Below are 18,588 nucleotides of genomic sequence, written 5' to 3'. Positions count from 1 at the left end.
ATCAATAGGGAAAGATAATCCAAGAACGTCACATGGCGTGACAGCCAAATGTTTTGGACAAGGGGTTTACAGTGTAGGGTGAAGTTGCCCCTAGTCGCTGATCTTGTGTCAGTTTAGCATTTTCCCAACTAATGATTAAGGTTAGGATTGTGGGAGGGGAAACTAATCCTAGATCTGTACCTAGGGGAAACTTCACCCCGGAGCAGGGGCTTATTGCTTACATTTACATTTTAGTCATTTAGCAGACGCTCTTATCCAGAGCGACTTACAGTTAGTGAGTGCATAATTTTTTTTTTCATACTGGCCCCCCGTGGGAATCGAACACACAACCCTGGCGTTGCAAGCGCCATGCTCTACCAACTGAGCTACACGGGACCAACAAACGTTTAAAAATTGCAATGGAAACTGAAATGTTTTTTTGTCCAGGTAGTCTCTGTTTCAGTCAGTTTTGTCCTGTTTGGGTGCATAATTAACATCACCGTGCTTTTGTTATTATTCCCAGCAGGCACTGGGGTTTTGCAACTTAAAAAAACAGGCAACTTGAAACAAAGCACGGTGATGTTCATTATGGACCCAAACAGGACAAAACTGACTGAAACAGAGACTACCTGGACAAAAAAACATTTCGGTTTCCATTGCAATTTTTAAACGTTTTCCATTGCGTGCCCCAATGAACACAGCCCAGAACTACCATTTCATTATTTTGATTTTTATATACAGTACCAGTCAAAAGTTTAGACAAACCTACTCATTCAAGGTTTTTCTTGATTTTTACTATTTTCTACATGAAATAACACAAATGGAATCATGTAATAACCCAAAAAGTGTTAAACAAATCAAAATATATGTTATATTTGAAATTCTTCATGACAGCTTTGCAGAACCTTTTTTTTGTATTTAGTTCATTTTTGTATTTTATTTGCCAATGACCATCTGGATGATCCAGAGGAGGAATGGGAGAAAGTCATGTGGTCTGATTAGACAAAAATAGAGCTTTTTGGTCTAAACTCCACTCGCCGTGTTTGGAGGAAGAAGAAGGATGAGTACAACCCCAAGAACACCATCCCAACCGTGAAGCATGGAGGTGGAAACATCATTCTTTGGGGATGCTTTTCTGCAAAGGGGACAGGACGACTGCACCGTACTGAGGGGAGGATGGATGGGGCCATGTATCGTGAGATCTTGGCCAACAACCTCCTTCCCTCAGTAAGAGCATTGAAGATGGGTCGTGGCTGGGTCTTCCAGCATGACAACGACACGAAACACACAGCCAGGGCAACTAAGGAGTGGTTCCGTAAGAAGCATCTCAAGGTCCTGGAGTGGCCTAGCCAGTCTCCAGACCTGAACCCAAAAGAAAATCTTTGGAGGGAGCTGAAAGTCCGTGTTGCCCAGCGACAGCCCCGAAACCTGAAGGATCTGGAGAAGGTCTGTATGGAGGAGTGGGCCAAAATCCCTGCTGCAATGTGTGCAAACCTTGTCAAAACCTACAGGAAACGTATGATCTCTGTAATTGCAAACAAAGGTTTCTGTACCAAATATTAAGTTCTTATTTTCTGATGTATCAAATCCTTATGTCATGCAATAAAATGCAAATTAATTACTTAAAAATCATACAATGTGATTTTCTGGATTTTTGTTTTAGATTCCGTCTCTCACAGTTGAAGTGTACCTATGATAAAAATTACAGACCTCTACATGCTTTGTAAGTAGGAAAACCTGCAAAATCGGCAGTGTATCAAATACTTGTTCTCCCCACTGTATATACTTATTATGGACACAGTATGCTTACATTATTAGTTATCTTGTTGTTATTAGTTGTTGTTAGTTGTTATTAGTCCCATCCTTCAACTCCATTCAACACCACCCATCTATCTCTTAACACGATCCATATTGGATTTCTATTTGCCATATATTTTTCAACTGTACTGTGATGTTTTACAAAAGTTCTGAACCTTTCTATTCTCATTGTTTCTACAGATTGTAAATTGAAAATAAACATTTTTGCTATATTATTATATTATTGATCGATTGACTATGACTTTTCAGATCACCCAGTAATGCTATCTGCAGGGTTAGCTCCAGGTAAATATTGCAATCCTTAAGCCATTCCTGGACCTGTGTCCAAAAACAAGCTACAAATGGACAGCACCAAAACAAATGATCTAATGATTTTGTCTCTTCGCAGCAAGATCTGCAGAGCTGGGAAGATTGTATCCCCCATATAAATAACATTCTATTGGTAGCAAGAATTTTATATAATAATTTAAATTGAAAAATTATACGTTTTGAATCCGGCGTCGTTTTGCGTATCAGTTCATAAACACTATGCCATGGGATCGGTACGTCAAAAATCTCTTCCCAACTATTTTGCAATCTATATGGGACGGCTGTCAATCCTTTGGTCCTTAAATGAAACTGGTATACTTTTTTATTCATCACAGTTTTCTTTAACCAATTATGTTCTTTAATGCAAGGACGACAGGCAAGTTCCTTACTTTTTCCCCCTTCCACTTTCCTCTTCCATTTTTGCGGTAATGCTGCAATTATTTGGTTGTAATTTTGGGTAGAGCAGACATTTCCATATGTTTTAGTTAGCTGCATGTGCGACATAACTACACCAGTCCTACCGATGATATCATTTACGAAGATTATACCTTTTTTAAACATTTTGTCAAAATAAACGTTTTTTTTTAATCAATTAGTATATTCGAGTTTAACCACAATATTTGTTGCAGTATTTGTTCTGTCATTTCTGGAGGATTAAATTGAAATTGCAACCAACTTTCTATGGCTTGTTTTAGAAATAGTGATATTTGGGAGATGATTTCCTTTTCAAATAACTGAAAGTGAGAGGTTGTAATCTGAATAAAGGGAAAAAGGCCATTCTTGAACATTGGGTGAGACAATCTTACTAATTTGCTAGAGAACCAGTTCGGATTTAAGTATAACTTTTGTATGACTGAAGCTTTTAGTGATAGGTCTAATGCTTTAATATTTAATAATTTCTGTCCTCCGAATTCATATTCATTATATAAATAGGCCCGTTTAATTTTGTCTGGCTTGCCGTTCCAAATAAAATGGAATATTTTCTCATATAATTTAAAAAACTGTTCGTTAGGCGTAGGCAAGACCATAAGCAAATAGGTAAACTGGGATAATACTAAAGAGTTAATCAGGGTGATTTTTCCACAAATTGACAGGTATTTACCTTTCCATGGTAGCAAGATCTTATCTATTTTTGCTAACTTTCTATTAAAATGGATTGGAGTGAGATCATTTATTTCATTTTGGGATATGTATTCCGAGTATATCCACATCACCATCAGACCATTTTATTGGTAAACTACATGGTAATGTAAAAATTGTATTTTTTTGTGATCCAATATGTAATATAGTACATTTATCATAATTTGGTTGTAATCCAGAGAGGTTAGAAAATGTATCTAGATCCTCTATGAGGCTGTGGAGGGATTCAAGTTGTGGATTTAAAAGAAAACATGAATCATCAGCGTACAATGACACCTTTGTTTTTAAGCCCTGGATTTCTAATCCCTTGATATTATTGTTGGATCTGATTTTAATAGCTAACATCTCAATGGTCATAATAAATAGATATGCCGATAGTGGACAACCTTGTTTCACTCCTCTTGACAGTTTAAAACTTTCTGAGAAATAGCCATTATTTACTATTTTACACCTAGGGTTACTATACATGATTTTAACCCATTTTATAAGAGATTCTCCTAAATTGAAATGCTCCAGGCATTTATATTTAAATCCCAGTCGTACTTTATCAAATACCTTTTTGAAGTCTGCTATGAATAGCCTGATTTCCCAGATTTTTCATAGTGTTCTATTGTTTCCAGTACTTGCCTTATATTATCTTCAATGTATCTTTCATGTAAAAAACCTGTCTGATTTGAATTAATAATGTCCGACAATACCTTTTTAATTCTATGTGCTATACATTTTGCTAGAATTTTTTGCATCACAACACTGAAGTGTAAAGGGCCTCCAATTTTTTAAATGGACTGGATCTTTATATTTTCCACTTGTATCCTGTTTCAGTAATAATGAAATCAGACCTTCTTCTTGAGTGTCTGATAATCTACCATTTACATAGGAGTGGTTAAAACATGCTAATAACGGTCCTCTGAGTATATCAAAAAAGGTTTGGTATACCTCGACTGGTATGCCATCCAACCCTGGAGTTTTGCCGGACTTAAAGTCTTTAATTGCATCCAGAAGTTCCTCCTCTGTAATTTCAACTTCACATGAGTCTTTCTGTATGGCTGTTAATTTTACAATATCAATAGAAAAATAATCTCTACTATTAGCTTCAGTTAGAGGAGATGGAGGCGACTGAAATTAAAACATATGCTTAAAGTACTTTGTTTCCTCCTTCAAAATATCATTTGGTGAATCATGGGTGACTCCGTCATTTGTAACCAGTTTCAGTAAATTATTTTTGGTAGCATTCCTATGTTGAAGATTTTAAAAGAATTTGGTGCATTTTTCCCCATATTCCATCCAGTTTGCTTTATTTTTTATAATATATTACATTTGATCTTTCTTGAATAAGTTTCTCCATTTCTTTTTGTATTTCCTCTAATTTATTCTGAGCCTCTAAGTTACAGTTTTTATTGCTATCTATCCATTCTGTTAGACCTTCTATTTCCTTTGTTAGTATGGACTCTTTTGACCTAAATTGCTTGTTTTCGAGATGAGTACTGAATTGCATGGCCTCTAAAGGCACATTTAAAGGTGTCCCATTCAATAAGGGGATTTGCTGTACCGATGTTATGTCGGAATAAATCAGTTATAAATTCCTCTGTCCTAGTTAAAAACAAGTTGTCATCCAATAGGCTTTGATTAAATGTCCAATATCCACGCCCACGTGGAAATTCTGTAAGAGTAATGTATATGCCAATTATATGATGGTCCGACCGCATTTTGTCCCCTATCAACACTTTTTAAACTTTTGGTGCCAACGAGAATTACATAAGAAAGAAGTCAAGACGATTAGCTTGATTGAGTCTCCGCCATGTATATCTCACTAGATCAGGATATTTAAGCCTCCATATATCTACTAGTTCTAATGTATCCATGACATTCACAATTTCCTTAAGAGCATGAGGGTGATTGTTTGTAGTGTGATTTCCTTTACGGTCCATAGAGCTATTTAAAACGGTATTATAAACTCCCACCATAATAATAGAGTCTTGAATTGCTTGCAGGGTTGATCATTTATTATATATATTGTCAAAGAAGTGTGGATCATCATTATTTGGTCCGTAAAGGTTAATGAGCCATATATGTTTATGGTCCAATAACATATTCAAAATAATCCATCTACCTTGCGTACAGTGGGGAGAACACGTATTTGATATACTGCCAATTTTGCAGGTTTTCCTACTTACAAAGCATGTAGAGGTCTGTAATTTTTATCATAGGTACACTTCAACTGTGAGAGACGGAATCTAAAACAAAAATCCAGAAAATCACATTGTATGATTTTTTAATAATTAATTTGCATTTTATTGCATGACATAAGTATTTGATACATCAGAAAAGCAGAACTTAATATTTGGTACAGAAACCTTTGTTTGCAATTACAAAGATCATACGTTTCCTGTAGTTCTTGACCAGGTTTGCACACACTGCCCACTCCTCCATACAGACCTTCTCCAGATCCTTCAGGTTTCGGGGCTGTCGCTGGGCAACACGGACTTTCAGCTCCCTCCAAAGATTTTCTATTGGGATCAGGTCTGGAGACTGGCTAGGCCACTCCAGGACCTTGAAATGCTTCTTAAGGAGCCACTACTTAGTTGCCCTGGCTGTGTGTTTCGAGTCGTTGTCATGCTGGAAGACCCAGCCACCACCCATCTTCAATGCTCTTACTGAGGGAAGGAGGTTGTTGGCCAAGATCTCGCGATACATGGCCCCATCCATCCTCCCCTCCATACGGTGCAGTCGTCCTGTCCCCTTTGCAGAAAAGCATCCCCAAAGAATGATGTTTCCACCTCCATGCTTCACGGTTGGGATGGTGTTCTTGGGGTTGTACTCATCCTTCTTTCTTCCTCCAAACACGGCGAGTGGAGTTTAGACCAAAAAGCTATATTTTTGTCTCATCAGACCACATGACCTTCTCCCATTCCTCCTCTGGATCATCCAAATGGTCATTGGCAAACTTCAGACGGGCCTGGACATGCGCTGGCTTGAGCAGGATTTTAATCCATGACGGCGTAGTGTGTTACTAATGGTTTTCTTTGAGGCTGTGGTCCCAGCTCTCTTCAGGTCATTGACCAGGTCCTGCCGTGTAGTTCTGGGCTGATCCCTCACCTTCCTCAATCACCCTCAGCCCCAGACCGAGGGTGATTGACCGTCATCTTGAACTTCTTCCATTTTCTAATAATTGCGCCAACAGTTGTTGCCTTCTCACCAAGCTGCTTGCCTATTGTCCTGTAGCCCATCCCAGCCTTGTGCAGGTCTACAATTTTATCCCTGATGTCCTTACACAGCTCTCTGGTCTTGGCCATTGTGGAGAGGTTGGAGTCTGTTTGATTGAGTGTGTGGACAGGTGTCTTTTATACAGGTAACGAGTTCAAACATGTGCAGTTAATACAAGTAATGAGTGGAGAACAGGAGGGCTTCTTAAAAAAAACTAACAGGTCTGTGAGAGCCGGAATTCTTACTGGTTGGTAGGTGATCAAATACTTATGTCATGAAATGAAATGCAAATTAATTACTTAAAAATCATACAATGTGATTTTCTGGATTTTTGTTTTAGATTCCGTCTCTCACAGTTGAAGTGTACCTATGATAAAAATTACAGACCTCTACATACTTTGTAAGTAGGAAAACCTGCAAAATCGGCAGTGTATCAAATACTTGTTCTCCCCACTGTATCTGTTTGGACAATTTGCACATTCGGATCGAAATTACTGTTAATTAATCACCCCTTTTGAGTTTCTTTGCCCATGGGAGAAGTATACTTGCCCCCCCCCCCCATTCCTTTTTCCACGCAACTTCATCTAGAATTGTAGAATGAGTTTCCTGTAAACAATAGATATTATGTTTCTTCTCTTTGAGCAATGTACATATTGTTCTTCTTTTGTTATTATCTGCTAAGCCATTACAATTATAACTGGCTATACTTATTTCACCATATACCATAATGAGATACAAGTTTCAAATCTATTTATCATTATATATGTTTGTAAATTTACCAATACAAAATACCATAGTGATTGAGTGTCCATATAGCTGTACCATGATATTTGCATTGCTACTAAGTAACCCTCCAATTGTTCTCCACTAATTCCCCCGCTAAAGCCCCTCCCCATCCTAAGTTGGGCCGTCATCCCAGTGATCGGCATACCACCCCCGTCCCTCCGGATCCCTAGGGCCTCGAGAGGCCAGGACCCATCCATCGAAAACAGCACACAGTGCCACCCACAAAACAGAAGCAGGTCAACCGCCAAAAGCATTTCCAATGCTCTCACCTCAATATATATATATATATATATATATATATATATATATATATATATATATATATATATAGCTATTTAAAAATATATATCTATTCAAATATGTTGCATATCTTATTTTCCATCATTATCAATTAAAAATGCGTAATAATGACGGCAGTTCATGCGTAGGATTTTAACCTATAACCCGGATTGCCATTGTATTACAATACATTTTCAATAAGCAATTATTATTTTAGCAAACAACTATTGTGGTTCATCCTATATTCTCCCTAACATCCTTACCCCTTGCAACAGATGTGGGATAAACACACACGCACATACTCTAACACACTCAACCCCTTTACTCCACAATCAACCATAAAATCAGATGCTCAACGGTTGTTACATCCCACAGCCCTACTCAAGAAAGGACCTGATTTACGAATGCATATACGAATGCATATATAGTTACAGCTGTTTGAGAAAGTATGCAAGATTGAGCAAAAATTGACAACAATGTGAGATTTGATTCATCTATTTAATCTATGTCAAGTCCTAGGTGATGGAGATCAGATCCACCCTCTTCACCTGAGACACAAACACTCTGGTCCCCCGTTGTAACCATTTTTCCCAAGCATCTCTGTGCAGTCAGACCTTCGATTATTTTGTGCCACCTGGGCCACAATGATAAGCCCCCTCTCTGATTGTCCGAGTGTGACCCCCTCCCCATGGGTTACTGCAGCCAGTGTTGCCAGCACTGCCACTACCTGGGTGGGGGTACCCCACCGGAATCCCCACCGGCTAGGTACAAGGTCGTCAAAGTTCTCATTAGCAGCTTTGAGAATTTCCTTGTATATTATGCTCTCCCATCAGGGGGCTCTGGCTTTGTAGGACCAACCCTGCCAGGCAGGCTCAGAATCTTGAGGGGGCGGTGCTGCTCAAGTAGGTCTCTGACCGCATTTATTTTTCTGTTTTGGCTGCATATAGGTAGCTCACAGCAGGTCCATAAAACAGATGGGGACTTCTCTTTGGTGTATGGGTCGCTCAGGTGGATGTCTAGGATATAGGGTTGGGGATCGTTCTTTCATGATAGGACAATAAAAAAATATATTATTAAAATATATTATTATTATTATTTTAAAATGTATATCCCTCATCTGCACAAAATTGAAAGCTCTCTCTCACAACCCCTGCTCACAGACACACGTTGGTTCTGGGATATGCAACCATTTCCTTTCTCACTCACTTAACGCCACACTTTTCCAAACACAAAAACGCACACCACACCTTCCATCACAATAAATCCACACATACCCACATACTGTGCCTTCTATGTCTTCTGTTTGCTATGTTTTTATCTCCACTATGTTGATTGAGTACTTGCGTTCTAATTTAGTTGTATTTGAAGATGTATTATTTTGCTTGTTATCTTTTCTTGTAATACCGTCTTAACCCTTTATAAAATACTATACCTACAATAAATGTGCTTTATTATTACAATCCTTACCATGGCTAGTACTGGGTGTTCCATTATTCGACTCCTCTATTAGAACTTTCAGAATAGCCATGGAGTAGTCTTTGTGTCGCGGAACATTTGGTTGTCAATATACAGTTTATCGACAACAAGAGCAACACGCTTCCCTTTTCATCTATTTTCCTTGATGATTGGGTACAGAACTTTGCGCCGTTCTGCAATCTCCCTCGGGAACTGACAATTCATGCCTATTTTCGTGCCAGCAAGTCTTTTACCTAGGCTTTTAACCATTACTTTATCCTTAAAAAAAGCAGATTTGGCAACGATTGGACGCTCATATCTCTGGCCTCTTTGTCCGAAACGGTGTACACGTTCGAGTTAGATCTTGTTGACAGCCTCAAGTGGAATTTGAAGCGCTATAAGAAAGAAGTCCTTCACATGTTTTTCTGTAATCTCTCCCTCTTTTTCCTGGATACCCGTAAGTACTAGATTTTCTCTCATCGATCTAGTTTGTATGTCTAGTAAGGCTTCTTTCAGAAAGTTGTTCTCCTTTTTACGTTCCTTAACGTCCGTTTCCATCCTAGTGACTGCCCCTTTTAGTTTTTTTGTATCGCTCTCCATTATCGCAGCATTTCCATCACTCATTTCAAGACTCGCCTTCAACTCTTTTACATCATTACTGACCAACTCTAGTATGCCCAGTTTGTCATTTATCGACTTCAACAGGTCGCTTTCCACACTTACCAGTCCCAGTGGTGAAAAGCATAAATCATCTGTATCAGTCGAGGAGTCGCGTTTTCTCTTGGAGATTGATTCTCCTCGTTTATCTTGCATCATGTTTGGGTGTTGCGTGTTGTTGTAATATTTGTCGATACATTTCTCTAGTCTTATCATTTGTTTTGTGTTATTATCCAGATTGAATGTTATTACCCTCGAATATATGAAATGTTAATATTTAGTCTAACTTACTGAAATTGAATATTATGTTTTTATCTTGAGGTGATTTGTCCCGCTGTGTATTCAATACGCCATCTTGTATACCTGCTTTCACTCTTAATAGCTTTGCACAATCTTGGTATTCTCTCAACCAGCTTCATGAGGTAGTCACCTGGAATGCATTTCAATTAACAGGTGTGCCTTGTTAAAAGTTAATCTGTGGAATTTCTTTCCTTCTTAATGCGTTTGAGCCAATCAGTTGTGTTGTGACAAGGTAGGGTTTGTATACAGAAGATAGCCCTATTTGGTAAAAGTCCAAGTCCATTTTATGGCAAGAACAGCTCAAATAAGCAAAGAGAAACGACAGTCCATCATTACTTTAAGACATGAAGGTCAGTCAATCCGGAACATTTCAAGAACTTCGAATGTTTCTTCAAGTGCAGTCGCAAAAACCATCAAGCGCTATGATGAAACTGGCTCTCATGAGGACCGCCACAGGAAAGGAAGACCCAGAGATACCTCTGCTGCAGAGGATAAGTTCATTAGAGTTTCCAGCCTCAGAAATTGCAGCCCAAATAAATGCTTCACAGAGATGAAGTAACAGTCACATCTCAACATCAACTATTCAGAGGAGACTGTGTGAATCAGGCCTTCATGGTCGAATTGCTGCAAAAAAAACACAACTAAAGGACACCAATGAGAAGAATAGACTTGCATGGGCCAAGAAACACAAGCAATGGACATTAGACCGGTGGAAATCTGTCCTTTGGTCTGATGAGTCCAAATTTTAGATTTTTGGTTCCAACCACCGTGTCTTTGTGAGACGCAGAGTAGGTGAACGGATGATCTCCACATGTAAGGTTCCCACAGTGAAGAATGGAGGAGGTGGTGTGATGGTGTGGGGGTGCTTTGCTGGTGACACTGTGATTTCTTTAGAATTCAAGGCACACTTAATCAGCATGGCTACCACAGCATTCTGCAGCGATATGCCATCCCTTCTGGTTTGGGCTTAGTGGGACTATCATTTGTTTTTCAACAGGACAATGACCCAACACACCTCCAGGCTGTGTAACGGCTATTTTACCAAGAAGGAGAGAGATGGAGTGCTGCATCAGATGACCTGGCCTCCACAATCCCCCGACCTCAGCCAAATTGAGATGGTTTGGGATGAGTTGGACCGTAGAGTGAAGGAAAAGCAGCCAACAAGTGCTCAGCATATGTGGGAACTCCTTCAAGACTGTTGGAAAAGCATTCCAGGCGAAGCTGGTTGAGAGAATGCCAAGAGTGTGCAAAGCTGTCATCAAGGCTGTCACGCTCTGGGGACTATGTTATGTTGAGCCAGGGTGTGTAAGTCTATGTTTAATTTTCTATGTTGGTCTGAGTGACTCCCAATCAGAGGCAACGAGTGTCAGCTGGGTGTCTCTGATTGGGAGCCATATTTAACTGTTTGTCTTGCACTTTGTGTTTGTGGGTTCTTGTTCCTTTTGGTTTGGTATCGAAGGACTTCACGTTTCGTTCTTTGTTTTGATCGTGTGATCTAGTAAATAAATATAAATATGTTCACCCGCAACGCTGCGCCTTGGTCTCCCTCATTAGACGATCGTGACAAAGGCAAAGTTTTGCTGTCATGAAGAATCTCAAATATAAAATATATTTTGAATTGTTGAACACTTTTTTGGTTACTACATGATTCCATATGTGTTATTTCATAGTTTTGATGTCTTCACTATTATTCTACAATGTAGAAAATAGTACAAATCAACAAAAACCTTGAATGAGTAGGTGTTTCCAAACTTTTGACTGGTACAGTATACAGTGGGGGAAAAAAGTATTTGATACACTGCCGATTTTTCAGGTTTTCCTACTTACAAAGCATGTAGAGGTCTGTAATTTTTATCATAGGTACACTTCAACTGTGAGAGACGGAATCTAAAACAAAAATCCAGAAAATCACATTGTATGATTTTTAAGTACAGGTCTGTGAGAGCCGGAATTCTTACTGGTTGGTAGGTGATCAAATACTTATGTCATGCAATGAAAGGCAAATTAATTACTTAAAAATCATACAATGTGATTTTCTGGATTTTTTTTTTGGTTTTAGATTCCGTCTCTCACAGTTGAAGTGTACCTATGATAAAAATTACAGACCTCTACATGCTTTGTAAGTAGGAAAACCTGAAGAGAGCTGGGACCACAGTCTCAAAGAAAACCATTAGTAACACACTACGCCGTCATGGATTAAAATACTGCAGCGCACGCAAGGTCCCCCTGCTCAAGCCAGCGCATGTCCAGGCCCGTCTGAAGTTTGCCAATGACCATCTGGATGATCCAGAGGAGGAATGGGAGAAGGTCATGTGGTCTGATGAGACAAAAATAGAGCTTTTTGGTCTAAACTCCATTCGCCGTGTTTGGAGGAAGAAGAAGGATGAGTACAACCCCAAGAACACCATCCCAACCGTGTAGCATGGAGGTGGAAACATCATTCTTTGGGGATGCTTTTCTGCAAAGGGGACAGGACGACTGCACCGTATTGAGGGGAGGATGGATGGGGCCATGTATCGCGAGATCTTGGCCAACAACCTCCTTCCCTCAGTAAGAGCATTGAAGATGGGTCGTGGCTGGGTCTTCCAGCATGACAACGACCCGAAACACACAGCCAGGGCAACTAAGGAGTGGCTCCGTAAGAAGCATCTCAAGGTCCTGGAGTGGCCTAGCCAGTCTCCAGACCTGAACCCAATAGAAAATCTTTGGAGGGAGCTGAAAGTCCGTATTGCCCAGCGACAGCCCTGAAACCTGAAGGATCTGGAGAAGGTCTGTATGGAGGAGATGGCCAAAATCCCTGCTGCAGTGTGTGCAAACCTGGTCAAGATCTACAATAAACGTATGATCTCTGTAACTGCAAACAAAGGTTTCTGTACCAAATATTAAGTTCTGCTTTTCTGATGTATCAAATAATTGCAATAAAATGCAAATTTATTACTTAAAAATCATACAATGTGATTTTCTGGATTTTTGTTTTAGATTCCGTATCTCACAGTTGAAGTGTACCTATGATAAAAATTACAGACCTCTACATGCTTTGTAAGTAGGAAAACCTGCAAAATCGGCAGTGTATCAAATACTTGTTCTCCCCACTGTATATCAATCTAACATCGTTTTAAAATGTAATAAATCGATTGTATCGATACTAGGAAATAACCCATTGGATTTAAGCACGTCAGACTTTATATGGATGTTTTTTCTTAGCACTTTTAATGATAAAGGCTTTAAACATTACTCGATTCAGTCTGCCTATCCGTGACGTCATCGCCCCGCAGCAGCGCAAAGGCGCAAAGACAACAAAACATAGCATGGCGGACGACAGAGGAGAAGCCGACGAGCGAGAAATTATCAAGCCACCATTGCGGTCCTTACAAGAAACAGGAATCTAGGAAACTTCACCTGCACTGTCCAGTATCCAGGTATTTATTTCAGTCACACTGGTTGAATTTTTGGCTAAAAGGTTACTGAATCGATTTCAAGTCACTGAATCGTTTCGGATCGTATCGTTCTAAATGAACCAATATCGTCCTTGAATCGTATCGACAACCACGAATCGTGATACAAATCGAATCGTTGTTAAAACGAATCGTTACACCCCTAATATATATATATATATATATATATATATATATATATATATACAGAAATACCTTATTTACATAGGTATTCAGATCCTTTGCTATGAGACTCGAAATTGAGCTCAGGTGCTTCCTGTTTCCATTGATCATCCTTGAGATGTTTCTACAACTTGATTGGAGTCCACCTGTGGTAATTCAATTGATTGGACATGATTTGGAAAGGAACACACATGTCTATATAAGGTCCCAGAGTTGACAGTGCATGTCAGAGCTAAAAACAAGCCATGAGGTCGAAGGAATTGTCTATAGAGCTCCGAGACAGAATTTTGTCGAGGCACGGATCTGGGGAAGGGTTGCAAAACATTTCTGCAGCATTGAATGTCCCCAAGAACAGAGTAGCCTCCATCATTCTTAAATGGAAGAAGTTTGGAACCACCAAGACTCTTCCTAGAGCAGGGGAGAAGGGCCTTGGTCAGGGAGGTGACCAAGAACCCAATGGTCACTCTGACAGAGCTCTAGAGTTCCTCTGTGGAAATGGGAGAACCTTCCAGAAGGACAACCATCTCTGCAGCACTCCACCAATCAGGCCTTTATGGTAGAGTGGCCAGACGGAAGCCACTCTTCAGTAAAAGGCCCATGGCAGCCTGCTTGGAGTTTGCCAAAAGGCACGTAAAAACTCTCAGACCATGAGAAACAAGATTCTCTGGTCTGATGAATCCAAGATTGAACTCTTTGGCCTGAATGCCAAGTGTCATGTCTGGAGGAAACATGGCACCATCCCTACAGTGAAGCATGGTGTTGGCAGCATCATGCTGTGGGGATGTTTTTTAGCAGCAGGGACTGGGAGACTAGTCAGGATCGAGGCAAAGATGAACGGAGCAAAGTACAGAGAGATCCTTGATGAAAACCTGCTCCAGAGCGTTCCGGACCTCAGACTGGTGTGTGCCTTTCCAAATCGTGTCAAATCAATTGAATTTACCACAGTTGGCCTAGAAACAGGATGCACCTGAGCTCAATTTCGAGTCTCATAGCAAAGGGTCTGAATACTTATGTAAATAAGGTATTTCTGTTTTTAAATGTTTAATACATTTGCAAAAAATTATAAAAACCTGTTTTCGCTTTGACATTATGGGGTATTTTGTGTAGAAAAATCATATTTAATCCATTTTAGAATAAGGCTGTAACGTAACAAAATGTGGAAAAAGTCAAGGGGTATGACTACTTTCCGAAGACACTGTATATAGGGCAATCTTACCCTGCAAGCAACAGTTTCTATGCAGGCTTTGGCTCCAGCCCAGCATTAAAGGGTTAGTTCGGGATTTTGGCAATCTTTATCTACTTCCCAAGAGTCAGATAAATTTGTGGATATCATTTGTATGTCTCTGCCTCTATTATGAAGGAAGCTAGAGGTCGTTTTGCGAGCCAATGCTAACTAGCGTTAGCTAAATGACTAGAAGTCTACAGCAGGGGTATTCAACTCTTGCCCTACGAGGTCCGGAGCCTGCTGGTTTTCTGTTCTACCTGATCATTAATTGCAACCGTCTAAATCAGTCCCTGATTAGAGGGGAACACTGAAAAAAAGCAATGGAACTGGCTTCGAGATCCAGGGTTGAGTTTGAGGGGTCTACAGGACAGACTTCCAGTCATTTCGCTAACGCTAGTTAGCAATTGCGCAAAGCTAGAAAGAAACTTCCTTCAAACTACACGCAGAGACATAAAAATGGTATCCACGAGTTCATCTGACTCTGGGGAAGTAATTAAAGGGTCTCATTGCCAAAATCCCGAACTATCCCTTTAACACACCTGATTGTACCACTCAATCAATTATATTCTTCAATCAAGTATAGCTACGCTGGAACAAAAGCATGCCCCCATACCAGCCCCCACAGAATACAATTTCTCACCTCCACTCCCATCTGAGCAAGTATACATACAAAATGGAGTGTAGTTCTTATTTCATCACCTTTCAGTGATAACATTGCCGGTGTACTACAACAACAAAAATATGCTTTCATATTCATTATATATATATTTTTTCATCACAAATAAAACTGAACCCTTTAGTCAAATGCAAAGCATAATAATCAGTTATACCACAGCATTGTTTAATACTCGTTTCTGATTGGTTAGAAGGGCATTCTAGAATGGACATTAAAACCAGATAACGGGACAGTTGGAAAAAATATTGAAACACCTTGCAATGACGCAATAAGCGCCTAAACATGTAGACTGTACTTGCTACAAAGTTACTGAAAGCTAAACCAACAACCACACAAACCAAAATTGGATACATTGTAAACGCAGGTCCAATGAGGAAAAAACGCAGCTAGCTAGCTAGCATTGATTTGTTTTTGCAGAGACATCTTTTTTTGGAGCATCTGATGACTTAACGTGGTGAGGGATGAACATGAATTTCTCTGGTCCCTACTGTTGCAGTCATGACGCAAGTGGCGCTATGCTGTCAAATACTCCCAGGTTTCTAGTTTGACCAGCTGTTTTCAGCAACTGATATTTTTTAATTAGCTTGTCATATTGGCAGGTTTGCTAGCAACAAACTATTTGCCTAGCTTCTAGCCTAGTGTTTGATATGCAACGCAATTTCCTCGTAATGAACAGTGTTGAGTGTCCTGATGAGAAGGCAAACTTTTCAGGCAAAATCGGGCATTATCAGCTCAATGTTATGGATGTATCTAAATAAATGTCAATAGAAAACAGCTACTTTGCTGTTATTCAGGCTGCAGAGGTCGTGACTGTGTTAGCCGTAGCTAGCTGGCTAGCTAGCAAGCAAGGGATAAGAACATTGCCAGAGAGCATGGCAAAGGAACATAAAGAACGAACGACTGGGTCACATCCATAAATATCGAACTAATCGAACGAACGACTGGGTCGCGAGTCTCTAGCAACCAAAAGATGAGAAAGTATGAATTTGCTTATAAAAAAGAAAATATCAACGAAAATAAAGTATTTCGACCGGTAAATGTTTGCTGTCATATATTTTTTGGGGCAACTGTGGTATAAGCGGGATAAACGCCTCCATTCTGTACGTTACCGGCAGGTAGCCTAGCAGTTAAGAGCGTTGGGCTAGTAACTGAAAGGTTGCTGGTTCGAATCCCCGAGCCGACTAGGTGAAGAATCTGTTGATGTGCCTGTGAATAAGGCACTTAACCCTAATAGCTCCTGTAAGTCGCTCTGGATAAATGACTAAACATTTAAACAAACAAACCTTGGAAAAATGAACTCCGCAAAGGGACTCTGCGCTGCGTTGTCCATTATTTCCAAGGTAATGTACAGAATGTTGGCGTTTATCCCTTAAGTATTGAGCGGTGCACTGCATACCTTTAGAGAAAGAGACACATCTGGAGAGAGCCACATCTTTAACAAGCAGCACTGTCACCATCAGAGCCAAGGAAAGGGCAAGAAGACAGTACGCTCTATAGGAACTGAGGGCCACAAACCTAGAGGATCAGAAATAAACAATGTCATTATCTGTCTTATCTCTCATCCTGATGCCATGTTGTGAGCTTGTACTGTACATGGAGAAGAATTCAACAAATCATTAAGGATTGCAGCTAACTAACTCAATTAGTGAAAAAATTAAACAGACAAACATATTGAGAAGTGATTAATTGTCTCAAACTGATATTGGGTTGAGACATTTTCACTCTCACAAAAAAAAGATTGCAGTCAGAGTGCAGTATAACTGCAGTACACAGCAGTATAACTGTAGTTTGAGTGCAGTATAACTGCAGAATGCTGCAAATACTGCGTCCAAAAGAACACCGTTTCTTTTACTGCAGTAATTTTGTAGTGTAACTGCAGTTACAGTGCAGTTATTCTGCAATTACTGCATCCAAAATACCACGTCGACTGCAGTTACTGCACTTTTACGGCAGTTTCAAAACCGTGATCTTTTTTTGTAAGGGCAATATGCATTCAATACCACTCAATGCCCTTCACTGTAAAACCATGACTACGAAAACCTCTCTTTTACTTTCTCTCTTCTGTTCCCATTTTCTAGTCATAACATGCCTTGTTTTTGTGTTGTTGACATTGAGTTACACTTGCTTGGCCAAGGTAATAGCACAGCTATAATCTTTACAAGTTTATAATCCAGGCAACAGCCTACTGTGAGGAACAAAACAAACAAAACAGGACTTGAGCATTTGCATGATTGCATAAAATGTCCTGTTAACCCAAATAGATTGTTTACCTAAGAAATGCTTAGGTTAGCTGCAGACATAATTAATGTCAGAATAATTTATAAGTGGGGAAGGACTGTTGCTTATTCAATGTTTCCACTATAGGCACACACACACATACACGCGCGCACACGCACGCGCGCACACACACACAGACACACACACACAGAGAGTCGATCCTTTTGTTGTTCCCACTCCCTATCCAACACAAATGATGAATTTGTCATTATACACAGCCATGTCATGATATTGCATCATATTGTAATTGCATACAATATGCACTCACTCCAAATCAAAGATCTGCTTTGCAAATCATGATACTGTAGGCTATAATATACACAACATTTCACCACAATTAGAATTGTACAGATATGCTATAATAATAGAGAACAATTGTAAAAGCAGTCAATGGTTTCAATAGGTGGTTTTCAACGACTGACATCATTTCCACTGCGTCATGCTTACCAGTACACAGCAGTGGTGGCAGCAAAGAATGTCGTGGTCCTGAAAGGTCTCTTCCAGTTGATCACGTTTGAAATGCGACAGTCCCCTATAACAGCCTGCTCTTCCTCGTGCCCAGCCGCCGCCATCGCCCCACCTGAGTGTCCAGCCCTGGCCAGACTCACCGCTGCAGCCTCCGGCCCCGCCTCTGTGGCAGCATCCTAGAATCCGGGTCGATTCTGACGTGGGAGAAGCTATACGGACACGCCTGGTGCACAAATGGTTGACCTATGTCGCGCAGCTGAGTCGAGTGTGGAGACTAATGGATTCGGTTCAGTCAGTCGTCCTGATAAAACCTTCCCAGCTAGTTTATGCTGGCTAGCTAGCAACAACAGCAGCATGGTGCTACTTAAAAGAAAGCTCATGTTGATGGGCGAGGGAGA

The 18,588-nt window shown here is 40.0% G+C and overlaps 1 protein-coding gene across 1 annotated transcript in view; it reads right to left on the bottom strand.

Annotated features, from left to right (window-relative positions):
• Nucleotides 1–18,294, bottom strand: part of retreg1 (reticulophagy regulator 1) — a gene marked incomplete at both ends in the record, with an annotated part of 65,280 nt that extends 46,986 nt beyond the window's left edge. The window contains 2 exons of the mRNA XM_084139162.1: nucleotides 16,842–16,960; nucleotides 18,170–18,294. Of these exons, the coding sequence (XP_083995288.1) occupies nucleotides 16,842–16,960; nucleotides 18,170–18,294 (244 nt within the window). The remainder of the gene's footprint in view (nucleotides 1–16,841; nucleotides 16,961–18,169) is intronic.
• Between the last annotated feature and the right edge of the window lie 294 nt (nucleotides 18,295–18,588).

The sequence above is a fragment of the Coregonus lavaretus genome (assembly GCF_964263955.1).
Source record: "Coregonus lavaretus genome assembly, chromosome: 23".
Lineage (NCBI taxonomy): Eukaryota > Metazoa > Chordata > Actinopteri > Salmoniformes > Salmonidae > Coregonus > Coregonus lavaretus.
This window is presented reverse-complemented; position numbering and strand designations above follow the sequence as displayed.